The sequence below is a fragment of the Bombina bombina genome, chromosome 7, assembly GCF_027579735.1.
Source record: "Bombina bombina isolate aBomBom1 chromosome 7, aBomBom1.pri, whole genome shotgun sequence".
NCBI lineage: Eukaryota > Metazoa > Chordata > Amphibia > Anura > Bombinatoridae > Bombina > Bombina bombina.
In genome coordinates, this window is record NC_069505.1 from 570,182,507 (window position 1) to 570,201,657 (window position 19,151).

General features: G+C 42.8%; 1 protein-coding gene across 4 annotated transcripts in view; it reads left to right on the top strand.

Moving 5' to 3' along the window:
* The window catches only part of BAG6 (BAG cochaperone 6), a 97,823-nt gene that overhangs the window by 52,360 nt on the left and 26,312 nt on the right, over positions 1-19,151 (top strand). For all 4 annotated transcript variants that reach the window (XM_053721954.1, XM_053721955.1, XM_053721956.1 and 1 more), the window contains 10 exons: positions 1,564-1,846; positions 2,093-2,262; positions 2,354-2,407; positions 3,398-3,500; positions 3,580-3,704; positions 4,388-4,534; positions 4,616-4,678; positions 4,767-4,916; positions 5,029-5,136; positions 5,259-5,405. In XM_053721954.1, the coding sequence (XP_053577929.1) occupies positions 1,564-1,846; positions 2,093-2,262; positions 2,354-2,407; positions 3,398-3,500; positions 3,580-3,704; positions 4,388-4,534; positions 4,616-4,678; positions 4,767-4,916; positions 5,029-5,136; positions 5,259-5,405 (1,350 nt within the window). The remainder of the gene's footprint in view (positions 1-1,563; positions 1,847-2,092; positions 2,263-2,353; positions 2,408-3,397; positions 3,501-3,579; positions 3,705-4,387; positions 4,535-4,615; positions 4,679-4,766; positions 4,917-5,028; positions 5,137-5,258; positions 5,406-19,151) is intronic.

The following is a 19,151-nucleotide window of genomic DNA, read 5'->3' on the forward strand; positions in this document are numbered from 1 at the left end:
ACCCTTGCATTCCGTTGATATTAAGTTATTATCTTGGAAAGTTTTGTTTTTGTTTGCAATTTCTTCTGCTAGAAGAGTTTCAGAATTATCTGCTCTGCAGTGTTCTCCTCCTTATCTGGTTTTCCATGCAGATAAGGTGGTTTTACGTACTAAACCTGGTTTTCTTCCGAAAGTTGTTTCTAACAAAAACATTAACCAGGAGATAGTCGTGCCTTCTTTGTGTCCGAATCCAGTTTCAAAGAAGGAACGTTTGTTGCACAATTTGGATGTTGTTCGCGCTCTAAAATTCTATTTAGATGCTACAAAGGATTTTAGACAAACATCTTCCTTGTTTGTTGTTTATTCTGGTAAAAGGAGAGGTCAAAAAGCAACTTCTACCTCTCTCTCTTTTTGGATTAAAAGCATCATCAGATTGGCTTATGAGACTGCCGGACGGCAGCCTCCTGAAAGAATCACAGCTCATTCCACTAGGGCTGTGGCTTCCACATGGGCCTTCAAGAACGAGGCTTCTGTTGATCAGATATGTAGGGCAGCGACTTGGTCTTCACTGCACACTTTTACCAAATTTTACAAGTTTGATACTTTTGCTTCTTCTGAGGCTATTTTTGGGAGAAAGGTTTTGCAAACCGTGGTGCCTTCCATTTAGGTGACCTGATTTGCTCCCTCCCTTCATCCGTGTCCTAAAGCTTTGGTATTGGTTCCCACAAGTAAGGATGACGCCGTGGACCGGACACACCTATGTTGGAGAAAACAGAATTTATGTTTACCTGATAAATTACTTTCTCCAACGGTGTGTCCGGTCCACGGCCCGCCCTGGTTTTTTAATCAGGTCTGATAATTTATTTTCTTTAACTACAGTCACCACGGTATCATATGGTTTCTCCTATGCAAATATTCCTCCTTTACGTCGGTCGAATGACTGGGGTAGGCGGAGCCTAGGAGGGATCATGTGACCAGCTTTGCTGGGCTCTTTGCCATTTCCTGTTGGGGAAGAGAATATCCCACAAGTAAGGATGACGCCGTGGACCGGACACACCGTTGGAGAAAGTAATTTATCAGGTAAACATAAATTCTGTTTTTTTATTGGTTTTTTTTATGCTACTTTGAATTACTAACGTTATTCCCCCACCTCCCTCATGGGTGCCGCCATGTTGAAATCTAGCTTTCACTACATTCCAGTGCTGATGTGTTTGTACATGTGCAGCAACCCTCCTTCAGATACCTGCAGTGTAACCTAGGTTTCAACATGGCAGCACCCACCATTAGAGGAAGGTACAGGAAATGTCATTTAAACTTTTATAATTGAGACAGAGCATGCACAAACACTCATGCATCAGACTAAATATGCTTGTAACATTCTGTTATTGCTTTCTGCCCATCTTTTGTTCCTACCCTTATCTGTCATTCCCATTGCTTTTTTTTATTCTTTATCTTAAACTGAACCCTCCCCACTCTTTATTATTCTCAATCTTTCATTTGTCCTATTCTCTTTAACTTGTCTTCCTTGTCTTTCATCCCCGGTCTCTCTTTCCTTCCTTCTTTACTCAATACTTCCTCTTATAGGCTGCACAAAACATCCCTCTCTCTACCTCTCCTCCTCAGTCCTCACAGCCCCCTCCTGCGTCCCCCCCTCCTCCTTCCTCCACCTCCCCATCCCCTCCACAGGCAGCATCTTCAGACTCGCTTCCTCCTGAGTTCTTCACCAGTGTGGTTCAGGGAGTTCTGTCCTCCATGCTGGGATCTCTTAGCGCTGCTGACCAGAGTGGAACAGAGAGTATCGCTGCCTTCATCCAGCGACTGAGCGGTTCGCACAACATCTTCCAGCCAGACTCGGAAGGCCCTGGCGGTATGGAACTACTCTTTGTTGTCTTGTTCCTACACTTTATTCAATAGCTTTCTTTTATTTACATTCATTGATTTTCTATTGGGTATTATCTACTCTCTGCATCAATATCTGTCTTTGTCCTCAATCCTGTCCTTGCTTTCTCTCTAAATCTCATTGCTTTCCTTGGCTCTAACTCCATGTCTTTATTTCAATGACTTGTGTTCTAAATATCTTTCTTACACAATGTCCAATTGCCCTGTGATTTAGGTTTCTTTGGTGACCTCCTCTCTTTGATCTGTCATCACTTTTCACTTGTGGATATGGTTATGTTGTTGCACGGACAGCCCCAGCCACTGCAGAATCTCCAACCTCAGCTCAGATCATTCTTCCTTCAGCAATATCTACACCAGGCGGATCCCACACCTCACAACATCCAGGTCCGTGTCAATGTCGCCCAACAAGGGATAGGACAAACCCATAGTAACTTTATTTCTGAGATTGACCCATTTCTACCTCCTTGTCTTTCAGATGGCATCAAGAAACCTTATTAATGGCTTGGAAGCATATATCCGAGAGAGCTTTGTGAGTACCCATTTCCTAAATTTGTCTCAATTTCTGTTGCTGTTTGTTTTTGCACTCTTGTCTTTATCAATGTCTTTGTTAGAATCTCATTTTGTTCTACGTGATGGACAGGACAATTTGTAGCTTCTTGTTCAATAAAAATGACGGTGCTTGTCACAGGAACTTCATATCATTCACTGGTAATCCTGGCTTAATAGCAACATTTGTGTTACAATGGGGTTTCAAAATGGCTGCTTTAGCTGGCAGTTATGTACAGAATACACTTGGCATGAGGTTAAAGTCTTTGTGGTACAGACACCTTACTCCCTTTTGAGGCGATATACCAACTACAACATCCTAGACTCATTACCTAACCTACTAAAAGGTGGTTTAAATTCCAAACAATACTGCAGCAGTTACTACGCTATTTTTTGTTCCATGTTTTTATAACCGTTTAGAAAATGGTCTTAAATATTGGGTAGTGGCTAAAAAAGTCATTCTAATTTCCATTAGAGGTTTATCTTGACTGAGTACCTTCTTTGACTTCCAGGGTTGTTTCTTCCTCTGACTTGAACCTCTTAAAGCGATATGAAACACAATTTTTTTTATGATTCAGATAGAATATTTCATTTTAAGCAACTTTCTAATTTACTCCTATTATCAATTTTTCTTTGTTCTCTTGGTATCTTTATTTGAAAATGCTGGTATGTACACTTAGGAGCTGGCCCATTTTGGTTCAGCACCCTGGGCTACATTTAGCCACCAATCAGCAAGCGCTACCCAGGTGCCGAAGCAAAAAATTGTCCGGCTCAAAAGCGTACATTTCTGCATTTTCAAATAAAGATACCAAGAGAAGGAAGAAAAATTGATGCTGTTTTACTTTTTAGCTGCTCTGTTTTTCCAAATTTCTCCCTTTTTAAAAAAAAAAAAATCAACTCTCTGCATTCTGAAGATTTTTTGTTTATTTTTCTTTCTCTCCTTATTAACCTTTTTAATCTCACTGATTCACAGGCTTCAGTTACAGTTCGTGAAGATGTGGATATTACAAGAACGAATGTTGAATTTCTTCAAGAGCAGTTTACTCGCATCACAACACACATTCTGCACTGTGCAGGTATTTTTCAACGTGTCACCCAGAAAGGGAAAGGGGAGAAAACTTGTAGAAATAAACTCTCATACTCTTTCCCTTGTAGATGCAACCTTTGGGCAGCGTCTATTAGAGATGTGTAATCAGTCTCTCTTTGAATGGCTGGCTCTTAACCTGTACTGCCTCAGAGGGGACCAGAGCGCTCTCACGTCTGTTATCAATGAAAGAATTGTAAGTACTCCCTCTGATTTCCTCCTTCATTCTCTTACCAAGGAGGGAACACTTGCTATGTCACAAACACACTCACACTCTCTCTCTATTTCTCTCTCGCGCTCTCTTTCTCGCGCTCTCTCTTTCTCTTTCTTTCTCTCTCTCTCTCTTTCTCTCTCTCTCTCTCTCTCTCTCTCTCTCTCTCTCTCTCTCTCTCTCTCTCTCTCTCTCTCTCTTTCTTTCTCTCTCTTTTTCTCTCTTTCTCTCTCTCTCTCTCTCTTTCTCTCTCTCTCTCTTTCCTTTTTTGAATACTAAAATTTAGGTAGTTTCGTAAGAGTTCAGGATTGTGCACATGACTTTATACTCTGGCAGCATTGTTATACATTGTTGCAAACACTGCTGCCATAGAATACGAAAGACAAGTGCACGCTCCTGAGCTCTTAAGAAACTACCTACCTTCAACAAAGGATACCAAGTGAATGTGAAACTAAATTAATAACAGAATTATATTGGACAGTTGTTTAGAATCGCACGCTCTATCTGAATCATGAAAGTTTAATTTTGACTTTACTATCCCTTTTATCTATGCCTCATTCTTCCTTCTCTATGTCCTCTGTAATTTTCTTTGTTTCTTCTACTCTTGCCTCTGTCTTTATTTGTGAATGTATCCTGTTGTGATGCCTGCATGTCTCTCTCACTTTCAGAGGAGATTGTCTTTGGATGTCTCTCCTGCTCTAGTCTCATGGGTCACATCTGTCCTTTCCCTTCGTCTCCAAGTCCTTCTGGGGCAGATGCCGGTGACAGAAGCAGAGGTGCAGAGACATGTCCGTAGGGTGAGAGACCCACCACAAGTGAGTGGAGATATCTAACATCCATAAAGGAGGGCAGATTTGTTTGAATGATTTTATAAATGTATCCCTCTCTTTCTCTAGTCTCAGGTTCCTGAGCCTGTCTCTCAAGAGCAGCCCATGGACACCTTGCAGCCAGATGACCAGGTAAGGGAGACCACATCTTTACTTATATCTTTTATTCTTCGCCTTACCTTATTGCTGGCTTAACTCTTCCTTCTTGTCTCCTGGGCAGACTGCTGCTTCCTCTCCAGTCCCAGCCACCACAGTGGAAGAAGTTATTTTTCTTCCTCCTCAGAGCTCAGTGCCAGCTCTGTGCACAGATTCTGAGCGCCCGTCACAGGAGGAAGCTGGAGCTGAACCCTGGGCAGCAGCTGTGCCCCCAGTGAGTGACCTCCTTGTGCCATTCTACAATATATGCCCTCTCCTGTTCTTTTTTTTTTTTTTTTGTACTTGCCTGTTTTTTCCCTTTTTGTTCACATCTCTCTCACCACTAGGAATGGGTTCCTGTTATCAGACAAGATATACAAAGCCAAAGAAAGGTGAAGCCACAGCCTCCCCTTAGCGATGCTTACTTGAGTGGGATGCCCGCCAAACGCCGCAAGGTACCACTTATGTTTTTGGCTACAGATTGTAGTCCCCTTAACTATCTTTACACATGTTCAGCAGCATATCTGTTCAAATATCATTTGTGCCAATTGGTTCTGCTCTCTTCTTTTCCTCTTAGACAATGCAGGGTGAAGGTCCACAGCTAACCCTTTCTGAAGCTGTGTCCCGGGCAGTGAGATCCACGGGGGCAAAGCCTGAAAGCAGCATGGAGAGTTTGAAGAGGGACCTGGATAACAGCGAAGCACAAGGGCGTTACAGAGAACAGGTATGTAAGAAATGAAGGGCTGCATGAAGGTATATAGACTTTAAAAAGAATGCAGATGAGGGAGGAAAAGAAGTTAAGGAGATTTTATGTTGATGATGAAGACTTGCTGTTCCTGCAAATATGCATCTTAACAATCTATTTTTTTTAAATATAACTTTCATTCATCAGTTATTTCTTTCTTGCTTTCTAATGACATGGAGAGTCCACAACATCATTCCAATTAATAGTGGGATATTCAACTCCTGGCCAGCAGGAGGAGGCAAAGAGCACCCCAGCAAAGCTGTTGTGTAACTTCCCTTACCTGTAATCCCCAGTCTCTTTGCCTCTGTCAATGGAGGTTGTGCGAAGTTGGTGTCCTGAAGATATTTTGTCCTTTTATGGGTATTTTTCCCTGCAAGCAAGGATTGCGGTCTAGCTGTTTCCACGTCAATCTCTTGAGTAAGAATAGTGGTGGTTTTTAGCAGTTAGAAGGCGGTGAGGTAGTCTTTACTTTACTTCTAACAAGTTTGCTACTTTGTAGAAAGCCAGGGTTGGTGACTATGCTCTTTCTTTTACTACAGGTCCATGACAGGGAGCGCAGTGCCTGTCACACCTATGTAGCTGCTTTCTGCCCTGCAGCAGGATCCACAGGTAAGTAACTCTTCCTTTCTAGGTTGGAAAGGACAGCACTTCAGAGGTTAATCCTCTTGCGGATCTCATTATGGGACAAAGTTACCCTATTGTCTTTGAGGTACAGTGTTGGGGTGCAGTTTGTTATTGGGGGTCATAGATCCTAATAAATATTCATAGTTGGCACTTTAGTATGGGGACAGATAAGAGACTTATGAGGTTAATTTATCTAATTCTTGGCTAGTGTATGGCTTATTGTTCCTTGGGAAAGTGTTGGAACATACATGGGAGTCAATTTTTATATGTACTGGATTTACCAGTTTGATTTACCAGAGAGAGCTAACGGCTTTTAAATCTTAGACAGCCGTTTTGTTATTTTGCGCTCTTATGTGTAGAGCAGTTTTCGTTTTCCTGGCCGCTCACGTGACCTCCGCACATTTCCGGTTTTACAGAGCGGACTTTAGTTAGCTCAGAGAGTCGGATTGTAAGCTGAGGAGAGGTGTCGGCTTAGTAATTTTGCCAATCGGAGTATCTTCAGTGACTAATTGTTTAACTGACAGTTCACAGCTTCTGCTGATTACTAGTGGGATTTTCGCTCTGGTCCGGTAGGAGCTTCAGATAGTTTGTCTGAAGTTAATTTTCATACTGTTTACCATCCTTGTTATTCTCTATCTTTTGACAATAAAAGAAAGAAAAAAGTTATTTTGAATTTTTATTTTGTTTCATTGTTCTGGTTATTGCTAGTGGAAACTGTCCTTTTGTGCTATGGACTCAGAACAGGATCAGCCTATCTCTCTAGATAAATGTTTGCTATGTTTAGATAATCAGATTGTTCTTCCTATGCAGTTTTGTTCCTCATGTTTAGCAAAATCGTTACCATTTAAAGAAAAAATTCTCCCTTCTGAGCCAAGTGTCTCTCAGGATTTTGCTGTGCCTTACATGCCACAACTTTCTCCTCAAATGTCCCAAGCTTTAGTTGTTTCTCATACGGTGCCTTCTATGTCCTCTCAACCACCTGGGGGTGTTTATTTACCTGGGAATTTTGCCGCTCGGATCACTTCGGCAGTGTCAGCGGCTTTATCTGTTTGTCCTTCTTTGGGTAAGCGTAAGAGGAAATCTAAACATTTGGCTGCTAGTAAGGTTTCTGATCCCTCTAAGTCGGTGTTAGCCAATCTTTCTCAATTGTCTGATGAAGAAAATTCTTCTGTAGCTTCTGAAGGTTAAATATACTCTGAAACTTAAGCAGAAAAATCTTCAGAATCTGAAGAAGTAAATTTCAGATTTAAGCTTGAACACCGGTTACAACTAAAGGAGGTTTACGCTACTTTAGACGACTCTGAACCTTCGGTTTCCGTCAACCCTACTAACTCTTCTAAACTGGATAGAGTTAATGATTCTCCATCTTCTGATGAAGTTTTTCTGTTTCAAGGAAGATATCTGAAATTATTGCTCAGGAATGGGATACACCAGGGGTTCCTTTTTCCCTTAACCCTGTTTTAAAAAGATGTTTCCTGTTGCTGACTTATTCGTGACTCATGGCGCAATGTTCCTAAGGTAGGAGCTATTTCTACCCTTGTTAAGAGAACTACCATTCCTATTGAGGATAGTTGCTCTTTTAAGGATCCAATGGATAAGAAGCTAGAGGCTTACCTGAAAAAGATGTACATCCATCAAGGATTGCAGTGGCAACCTGCTTGCCACTGATTGCCATGGTTGCGGGTGTAGAATTGTATTGGTGCAATGCCTTGTCTGATCTTTTTTTTTTTCTGAGGAAACTACGGTAGAGGAGATCCAGGATAGGATCAAAGCTCTTAAATTGGCAAATACATTTATCTGGGATGCCAACATGCAAATGATTAGACTGGGAGCTAAGATGTCTAGCTTCACTGTGCTAGCCCGCAGAGCTCTGTGCTTGAAATCTTGGTCAGCTAATGTTTCTTCAAAGGCCAAGCTTTTAGCTTTACCTTATAAGGGTAAAACTCTAGACCTGGTCTGGCGGAAATCATTTCAGAAATTACAGGTGGAAATGGATCTTTCCTACCTCAGGACAAGAAGAATAGACCTAGGGGTAGAAAATCTTCTAATTTTCGTTCCTTTAACAAATTTAAGGGACAAAAATCCTCCTCTTTGTCTTCTAAACCAGAGCAATCCAGGTCCTCTTGGAAATCCAACCAGCCCTGGGACAAGGGTAAATAAAACAAAAAGCCCTCCGCTGACTCTAAATCTGCATGAATGGTCTGCCCCCGATCCAATTTTAGATCAGCTGTGGGGGGGATACTTTTTTCAAACAGGCCTGGATTCAAGATGTCCCAGATCCATTATCTGTGGACTTAGTATCCCTGGGTTACAAGATAGGGTTCAAGTCTTGCCCTCCAAGGGGCAGATTTCTCCTGTCAAGATTATCCTCAAACCAGGTAAAGAGGGAGGCCTTCTTAAATTGCATAAAGGAATTTTCCTCCCTGGGAGTTATTGTACCAGTCTCTAAAGGAACAAGGTCTAGGATTCTATTCAAATCTATTTGTGGTTCCCAAAAAGGAGCGAACTTTTCGTCCCATCCTAGATCTCAAGTGTCTCAACAAGTTCCTCAGGGTTCCGTCCTTCAAGATGGAAACTATTCGTTCCATTCTTCCATTGGTCCAGGAAGGTCAATTCATGACGACCATATACCTGAGGGATGCGTACTTACATGTTCCATTTCACAGGGATCATCACCAGTTTCTAAGATTTGCTTTTCTGGACAAGCATTTCCAGTTTATTGCCCTTCAACTTGGTCTTGCAACGGCTCACAGAATTTTCACAAAGATCCTGGGAGTATTATTGGTGGCTTATCTAGACAGAGATGTTGTTGTCTTTTCTACGTTCCCACGGGTGGAAGGTGAATTTGGAAAAGAGTTCTCTAGTTCCTTCTACAAGAGTGTGTTTCCTAGGGTCAATAATAGATTCCCTGTCCATGAAAATTTTTCTGATGGATGTCAGAAAATCCAAATTTTTTGCTTCCTGCCTTTCCCTCCAGTCTGCCTTTTGTCCATTAGTGGCTCAGTGCATGGAGGTGATTGGTCTGATGGTGGCTTCCATGGTCATCATTCCTTTTGCTAGTTTCCATCTGTGACCGCTGCAGCTTTGCATTCTCCGTCAATGGAACAGACACCATTCTGATTTATCGCAGAGGATAAATCTGGACCCTCTAACGAAAAATCTCTCATGGTGGATATCACACGATCATCTGTCTCGGGGCACTTGTTTCCTGAGACCTTCCTGGATGATTGTGACTACGGACGTCAGGCTGGAAGCTGTTTGGGTTTCTCTGAAGGCTCAGAGCCTGTTATCTCGGGAAAAGTCTTCTCTTCCCATTAACATCTTGGAGTTGAGAGAGATCTTCAATGCCTTGACAGCTTGGCCTCAACTATCTTTAGTCCGATTCATCAGATTCCAGTCAGACAACATCACCTCAGTGGCTTACATCAACCACCAGGGAGAAACTCTGAGTTCCTTGGCCATGAAGGAGGTGACTCACATTCTGCAGTGGGCAGAAGCTCACAATTGTCTTCTGTCTGCTATCCACATTCCAGGAGTGGAACAATTGGGAGGCTGATTTTCTGAGCAGACAGACCTTTCATCTCGGGGAGTGGGCTCTTCATCCGGAAGTGTTCTCTCAGATAACCCTCAGATGGGGGGTTCCAGAGTTGGATCTGATGGCGTCCCGCCAAAATGCCAATGTTCCAAGGTACGGTTCAAGGTCAAGATATCCTCAGGTCGTTCTGATAGATGCTCTAGCGGTTCCTTGGATGTTCTCTCTGGCTTACCTGTTTGCTCTACTTCCGCGAGTCATTGTTCGTATAAAACAGGAGAGAGCATCAGTAATCCTAATTGCTCCTGCATGGCCTCGCAGGATCTGGTTCGCGAATCTGGTATGGATGTCATCTCTATCTATTTGGAGGTTACCTGTGAGGAAGGACCTTCTAATTCAGGGTCCTTTCCACCATCCAAACCTAGATTCTCTGAAGCTGACTGCTTGGAGATTGAACGCCTAGTTCTGTCTAGACGTGGTTTTTCTGAAGCGGTCATTGAAACTATGCTCCAGGATCGCAAACCTGTTACTGTAAGATATGGCGTAAATATCTTTATTGGTGCAATTTTAAGGGGTTCTCCTGGAGCCGGGTGAGGATTCCCCAGATTTTGTTTTTTCTTCAGGATGGCCTGGAGAAGGGTTTATTGGTCATTACTCTAAAGGGTCAGATTTCTGCACTATCTATCCTTTTGCACAAACGTCTGGCTGACTTACCAGATGTTCAAGCTTTTGTTCAGGCCCTGGATAGAATCATGCCTGTGTTTAAACCTGTTGCTCCCCCGTGGAGCCTTAAAGAGACAGTCTAGGCCAAAATAAACTTTCATGATTCAGATAGAGCATGTCATTTTAAACAATTTTCCAATTTACTTTTATCACCAATTTTGCTTTGTTCTCTTGGTATTCTTAGTTGAAAGCTTAACCTAGGAGGTTCATATGCTAATTTCTTAGACCTTGAAGGCCACCTCTTTTCAGAATGCATTTTAAAAGTTTTTCACCACTAGAGGGTGTTAGTTCACGTATTTCATATAGATAACAATGTGCTCGTGCACATGAAGTTATCTGTTAACAGGCACTGATTGGCTAAACTGCAAGTCTGTCAAAAGAACTGAAATAAAGGGGCAGTCTTCAGAGGCTTAGATACAAGATAATCACAGAGGTTAAAAGTATATTAATATAACTGTGTTGGTTATGCAAAACTGGGGAATGGGTAATAAAGGGATTATCTATCTTTTAAAACAATAAAAATTCTGGTGTAGACTGTCCCTTTAACCTAGTTCTTAAAGTTTTGCAGCAGGCTCCGTTTGAGCCAATGCATGTTGATATAAAATGATTATCTTGGAATGTTTTGTTTCTTCTTGATATTTCTTCCGCTCGCAGTGTGTCTGAGCTTTCAGCTCTGCAGTGTGATTCCCCATATCTTATTTTTCATGCTGATAAGGCGGTCCTTCGTACTAAATTGGGTTTTCTCCCTAAGGTGGTGTCGGATCGAAACATTAATCAGGAAATTGTTGTTCCTTTTTTTTTTTTGTCCTAATCCTCCTTCTCATAAGGAACGTCTTTTGCATAACTTGAATGTTGTGCGAGCTCCAAAATTTTACTTACAAGCTACTAAAGATTTTCGGCACTCTTCTGCCCTGTTTGTTGTTTTCTCTGGAAAGTGTAAGGGTCAGCAGGCCACTTCTATTACTCTGTCTCTCTGTTAGAGAAGTTTGATTTGTTTGGCTTATGAGACTACTGGACAGCAGCCTCCTGAGAGAATTAAGGCCCATTCCACTAGGACTGTCTTCTCTTCTTGAGCTTTCAAAAATGAAGCTTCTGTGGAACAGATTTGCAAGGCGACTACATTGTCCTCTCTACATACTTTTTTCAATTTCTACAAATTTTGATACTTTTGCCTCGGCTGAGGCCTCTTTTGGGAGAAAGGTTCTTCAAGCAGTGGTGCCTTCTGTTTACTTCCTCCTGCCTTTTTCTCCCTCCCTGTTCATTTCGTGTCCTCTAGCTTTTTGTATTCCCACTAGTAATTGGAATGACGTCGTGGACTCTCCATGTCATAGGAAAGAAAACAAAATATATGCTTACCTGATAAATGTCTTTCTTTCCGGACATGGAGAGTCCTCGATCCCACCCTCTTTTTAATTATAATTCGGCAGTTTTTTGAGTAAACCTCAGGCACCTTTTCACCCTTGTGTTTCTTCTTTTTCCATTTTCCTTCGTCTGAATGACTGGGGATTATGGGTAAGGGAAGTTGCCCCTTCCTGCTCTTTGCCTCCTCCTGCTGGCCAGGAGTTGAATATCCCACTAGTAATTGGAATGACATTGTGGACTCTCCATGTCCGGAAAGAAAGAAATTTATCAGGTAAGCATACATTTTTGTTTTTTTTGCCTCAAAGTAAAAATAACTTATCCTCTTTATTTGTACCTCCCAGTGCGAATTGTTAATGCAGCTTTCTTTCCTAAGATATGGTGAGTCCACGGAATCATCATTTACTAGTGGTAATATCACTCCTGGCTAGCAGGAGGAGGCAAATAGCACCACAGCAAAGCTGCTATATATGTCACTTACCTTACCCATAACCTCCAGTCATTCTCTTTGCCTACGGTGCAAGGAGGAGGTGAAGTTTTGGTGTCTGATCTACAATCAAGATTTTTTATTTTAAAGCAGAGTAGGTTTGCTCTGATCTTTCTAAAGGGTCTAGCCTTAGCCCATGTCAGTCTCTTCAGTAGGGCAATGGTGGCTTTTAAGCAATTGAGAACTTGAGGGGTACAATCCTCACTGCGTTTTCCCAAAACATTTTGCTGCCCTATTTAGATAGCCTGAGTAAGTTTACCCAGTCTTTCTTCTATAAGGTAAGACGAGTCCACGGATTCATCCTTTACTTGTGGGATATTATCCTTCCTAACAGGGAGTGGCAAAGAGCACCACAGCAGAGCTGTCTATATAGCTCCTCCCTTAGCTCCACCCCCAGTCATTCTCTTTGCATACTCTAAGTTCTAGGAAGCTTAAAGTGAAAGAGGTGATAAAATATTAGTTTTTAATTTCTTCAAGCAATTTATTTTAAATGGTACCGGTGTGTACTATTTACTCTCAGGCAGCAGATGCATGAAGACTGCTGCTTGGAGGATGATGATCTTAGCATTTGTAACTAAGGTCCATTGCTGTTCCCACAGAGGCTGAGGAGTACAGGAAACTTCAGTGTGAGGAACAGTTTCATGCTATGCAGCAATGAGGTATGTTCAGTCATTTTTTTCCTGGAGAGACTGTGTATTTCAGAAACGCTGACATTATACCCAGGAGGGTAAGGGTAAGCAGTAATCCTAGAGCTAAAAGGAGGACATTACTTAGCTTGCATATGGGGCCATTTACAAATATGGTTGACACTGAATTGCAAATGTTTGTGAGCAAACATTTTTTGATTTGGGAGTGCTTTAACGTTTTTGTGGGCAATAACGTTTTGGGCAAGCTTTATTAAGGCACACATGGCTTAACTTTTGGGTCTCAGAACCCACATGGCTAGTTATAACCGCTCTGGTGCGGTTCTTAAGGCTATCAACAAGCAGCAAGCTCTAACTTCTGAGGGACCTGGTGTATGTTTTGGGCCAAATCGAAGCTTTTACCCCACATTTTCGATCCCTGAGGGCAGGTAGGGCCACAGCAGGGCTTTTTTTTTTCCGGATCTGGGCCTATTTTCGATCCGGTTTGGAAATTAAGGGGTTAATTGTTTAAAAAAAATTGTGGTGCAATCTTAACTACCTATATTGTGTCTACATACAAAATTTTGAAAAATTTGGTGCATGTTTAGGCTGTTTTGCCGAACGTGTATACTTTTTTTCTCTTAAAGGCGCAGTACCATTTTTTAAAATTGTTATTTATTTCACTAAATAAAGGGTTTTCATGCTTGTTTGTAGTCATTACTAGCCTGTTCAACATGTCTGACATTGAGGAAAGTCAATGTTCAATATGTTTAGAAGCCATTGTGGAACCTCCACTTAGAATGTGTCCCTCATGCACTGAAAGGTCAATAAATTGTAAAGAACATATTTTAGCTACTAAAAGTATGTCGCAAGATGATTCTCAGTCAGAAGAGAATCCGGTTTTGCCATCTAATTCTCCCCAAGTGTCACAACCGTTAACGCCCGCACAAGCGACGCCAAGTAGGGATCCTCAGGCAGTACTGATAGATGCTCTAGCAGTACCCTAGTCGTTCAACCTGGCTTATGTGTTTCCACCATTTCCTCTCCTTCCTCGTTTGATTACCAGAATCAAACAGGAGAGAGCTTCTGTGATTTTGATAACACCTGCGTGGCCATGCAGGACTTGGTATGCAGACCTGGTGGACATGTCATCTCTTCCACCATGGACTCTGCCACTGATACAGGACCTTCTGATTCAAGGTCCGTTCCAGCATCCAAATCTAGTTTCTCTGCGACTGACTGCTTGGAGATTGAACGCTTGATCTTATCCAAGCGGGGGTTCTCTGAGTCGGTCATAGATACCTTGATTCAGGCTCGAAAGCCTGTCACCAGGATAATTTATCATAAGATATAGCGTAAATATCTTTATTGGTGCGAATCCAAAGGCTACTCATGGAGTAAGATACAGGATTCCTAGGATTTTGTCCTTTCTCCAAGAAGGATTGGAGAAGGGGCTATCAGCTAGTTCCTTAAAGGGACAGTTATCTGCTTTATCAATTCTACTGCACAAATGTCTGGCAGTCGTTCTGTCAGGCTTTAGTTAGAATCAAGCCTGTGTTTAAACCTTTTGCTCCGCCACGGAGTTTGAATTTAGTTCTTAAGGTTCTTCAAGGTGTTCCGTTTGAACCTATGCATTCCATAGATATTAAGCTTCTATCTTGGAAAGTTCTTTTTCTCTTGTAAGGTGTATCCAGTCCACGGGTTCATCCATTACTTGTGGGATATTCTCCTTCCCAACAGGAAGTTGCAAGAGGACACCCACAACAGACCTGTCTATATAGCTCCACCCCTAACCCCCACCCCCAGTCATTCTCTTGCAACTCTCGACAAGAAAGGAAGTATCAAGAAATATGTGGTGACTTAGTGTAGTTTTACCTTCAATCAAGAGTTTATTTTTAAACGGTACAGGCGTTGTACTGTTTTACTCTCAGGCAGAAATTAGAAGAAGAATTCTGCCTGGAGGTTTGATGATCTTAGCGGTTTGTAACTAAGGACGGTCTGCAGATTACCTGCTTTGAGGTATGTTCAGTATTTTTATTTCTAGAGAGATGAATAAGTTCTAGAAAATGTTGACAGAGCCTTGTGTATTTGAGGTAAGCCTGATGCATTGATTTAACAGCGACTGGGATCATGCTTACAAAACAGGGTAATTCTCATGTTAATACTCATATTACTTAGTGGCAAAACGTTTACATGATTTCATAAATAGGACGTTTTTTCTCTGAGGGAGATAACTCTTTATTTGGGGCCTAGTTTCCACATGGCTAGTCAGATACTCCTAGGAGTATTTTCTTTAGGCCCCTCTGACATCCAGTACATGGTGGGAGGGGCCTATTTTAGCGCTCTAACTGCGCAGTTTTAATTCAGACATCCAGCTTTCCTAGAGGAGTCCTCTGGCATCTGAGGACCATTTCAAAGGGGTTATTTCTGCACAAAATCGTATTTGAGGGCAGGTAGGAGCCTCAGCAGAGCTGTGGTAAGGTGCTCAATTGACTTTTAACGTTTTTTAACGTTTTTCAATCCGGTTTGGGGCCTAAGGGGTTAATCATCCATTTGCAAGTGGGTGCAATGTTGCTTTAGTCCCTTACACACACTGTAAAAATTTCAAAGACTTTACTGTATTTTTACACTGTTTTGCAGTTTAAGTGCTAGTTTTTTTCTCTTAAAGGCACAGTAAAGTTTTTGTTTAATTGCTGTTTCACCTTTATTAAAGTGTTTTCCAAGCTTGCTTGTCTCATTACTAGTCTGTTAAACATGTCTGACATAGAGGAAACTCCTTGTTCAATATGTTTGGAAGCCATTGTGGAACCCCCTCTTAGAATGTGTACTGAAATTTCTATAAACTATAAACACCATATTATGGCCCTTAAAGATTTATCTCCAGGGGATTCTCTGACTGAAAAAGGGAGATTATGCCATCTAGCTTTCCCCATGTGTCAGAACCTATAACTCCCGCTCAAGTGACGCCAAGTACATCTAGCGCGTCTAATTCTTTTACCTTACAGGACATGGCGGCAGTTATGAATGCTACCCTCTCAGAGGTATTGTCCAAACTGCCAGGGTTACAAGGTAAGCGAGACAGCTCTGGGGCTAGAACTAATACAGAGCTTTCTGACGCTTTAATGTCTGTGTCCGATATACCCTCACAATGCTCAGAAGCCGAGGCAGGTGAGCTTCTATCTGTGGGTGACTTTTCAGACTCAGGGAAGGCGTTGCTTCAGTCTGATTCTGAAATGACAGCATTTAAATTTAAGCTTGAACACCTCCGCTTATTGCTTAGGGAGGTTTTAGCAACTCTGGATGACTGTGACCCCATTGTGGTTCCAGAGAAATTGTGTAAAATGGACAAATACTTTGCAGTGCCTGTTTACACTGATGTTTTTCCAGTCCCTAAGAGGTTTTCGGAAATTATTACTAAGGAATGGGATAGACCAGGTGTGCTGTTCTCTCCCCCTCCTGCTTTCAAAAAGATGTTTCCCATAGATGCCGCCATACGGGATTTGTGACAGACGGTCCCTAAGGTGGAGGGAGCAGTGTCTACCCTAGCTAAGCGTACAACTATCCCCGTCGAGGACAGTTGTGCTTTCCTAGAACCTATGGCTAAAAAATTGTAGGGTCTCCTTAAGAAAATTTTTATACATCAAGGTTTTATTCTCCAGCGTCTTGCATGCATTGCCCCAGTTACTGCTGCAGCGGCCTTTTGGTTAGAGTCTCTTGAGGAGTCTCTACAGGTGGAGACCCCGTTAGACGATATTCTAGACAGGATTAAAGCTCTTAAGTTAGCTAATTCCTTTATTTCTGACGCCGTTTTTCATTTAACCAAGCTAATGGCTAAGAATTCAGGTGTTTGCCATTTTGTCGAGTAGGGCGCTATAGCTTAAGTCCTGGTCAGCAAACGTTACTTCAAAGTCTAAGCTTCTTAACAGCCCCTTCAAGGGACAGACCCTATTCGGGCCTGGTCTGAAGTAGATCATTTCTGATATTACTGGAGGAAAAGGTCACGCCCTTCCTCAGGATAGGTCCAATAAGTTAAGGACCAAACAGAATAATTTTCGTTCCTTTAGAAACTTCAAGAGTGGCGCAGCTTCAGTTTCCTCTAATGCAAAACAAGAGGGAAATTTTGCCCAGTCCAAACCAGTCTGGAGACCTAACCATGCTTGGAACAAGGGGAAGCAGGCCAAGAAACCTGCGGCTGCCTCTAAGACAGCATGAAGGAGTAGCTCCCTATCCGGGACCGGATCTAGTCGGGGGCAGACTTTCTTCGCCCAGGCTTGGGCAAGAGACGTCCAGGATCCCTGGGCACTAGAGATGGTTTCCCAGGGATATCTTCTGGAATTCAGAAGTTTATCTCCAAAGGGGAGATTTAATCCCTCACAACTATTTGTAAACCAGATAAAGAGAGAGGCATTCTTACGTTGCGTTCAAGACCTACTGGTTATGGGAGTGATCCACCCAGTTCCAAGAGAGGAACAGGGGCTGGGTTTCTATTCAAACCTGTTTATAGTTCCCAAGAAAGAGGGAACTTTCAGACCTATCTTGGATCTCAAGATCCTAAACAAATTTCTCAGGGTCCCATCCTTCAAGATGGAGACAATCCGAACCATCATCCCTATGATCCACGAGGGTCAATATACGAGGACTTAAATGATGCTTATCTCCACATTCCGATTCACAGAGATCATCATCAGTTCCTCAGGTTCGCCTTCCTAGACAGGCATTACCAGTTTGTGGCTCTTCCCTTCGGGTTAGCCACGGCTCCAAGAATCTTTACGAAGGTTCTAGGGTCCCTTCTGACGGTTCTAAGGCCACGGGGCATAGCGGTAGCCCCTTACCTAGACGACATTCTGATTCAGGCGTCGACTTTTCAAATCGCCAAGTCCCATACGGACATTGTTCTGGCCTTTCGGAGGTCTCGCGGGTGGAAAGTGAACATAGAAAAGAGTTCTCTCTCTCCTCTCACAAGAGTTTCCTTCCTAGTTTCAGTAGATTCAGTAGAAAGGAAAAATTTTCTGACAAAAGTCAGGATATCAAGGCTTCTAACTTACTGCCGTGCTCTTCATTCCACTTCTCAGCCGTCAGTGGCTCAGTGTATGGAAATGATCGGCCTAATGGTAGCGGCAATGGACATAGTGCCATTTGCCCGCCTACATCTCAGACCTCTGCAACTTTGCATGCTCAACCAGTGGAATGGGGACTACACAGATTTGTCTCCTCTGTTAAATCTGGATCAAGAGACCAGGGATTCTCTTCTCTGGTGGTTATCTCGGGTCCATCTGTCCAGGGGAATGAGTTTCCGCAGGCCAGAGTGGACTATAGTGACGACAGATGCCAGTCTTTTGGGCTGGGGCGCAGTCTGGAACTCCCTGAAGGCTCAGGGTTCGTGGACTCAGGAGGCAGCCCTCCTTCCTATAAACATTCTGGAACTAAGAGCGATATTCAATGCTTTTCAGGCTTGGCCTCAACTAGCTGCGGCCAAGTTCATCAGATTTCAGTTGGACAATATCACGACTGTAGCCTATATCAACCATCAGGGGGGAACAAGGAGTCCCCTGGCAATGATGGAGGTTTCCAAGATAATTCTATGGGCAGAGGTTCACTCTTGCCATCTCTCAGCTATCCATATCCCAGGAGTAGAGAACTGGGAGGCGGACTTTTCATCCGGGGGAGTGGGAGCTCCATCCGGAGGTATTTGCCCAGCTGATTCAACTATGGGGCAAACCAGAACTGGATCTGATGGCGTCTCGTCAGAACGCCAAGCTTCCTTGTTACGGGTACAGGTCAAGGGATCCCCAGGCAGCGCTGATAGATGCACTAGCAGTGCCCTGGTCCTTCAACCTGGCTTATGTGTTTCCACCGTTTCCTCTCCTCCCTCGTCTGATTGCCAAGATCAAGCAGGAGAGAGCTTCGGTTATTTTGATAGCACCTGCGTGGCCACGCAGGACTTGGTATGCGGATCTGGTGGACATGTCATCCTCTCCACCATGGACTCTGCCGCTGAGGCAGGACCTTCTACTCCAAGGTCCATTCAAACATCCAAATCTAATTTCTCTGCGTCTGACTGCTTGGAGATTGAACGCTTGATTTTATCAAAACGTGGTTTCTCCGAGTCGGTCATTGATACCTTGATTCAGGCTCGAAAGCCTGTCACCAGGAAAATCTATCATAAGATATGGTGTAAATATCTTCATTGGTGTGAATCCAAGGGTTACTCGTGGAGTAAGGTCAAGATTCCTAGGATTCTATCTTTTCTCCAAGAAGGATTGGAAAGGGGATTATCGGCTAGTTCCTTAAAGGGACAGATTTCTGCTCTGTCTATTCTTTTGCATAAGCGCCTGGCTGAGGTTCCAGACGTTCAGGCGTTTTGTCAGGCTTTGGTT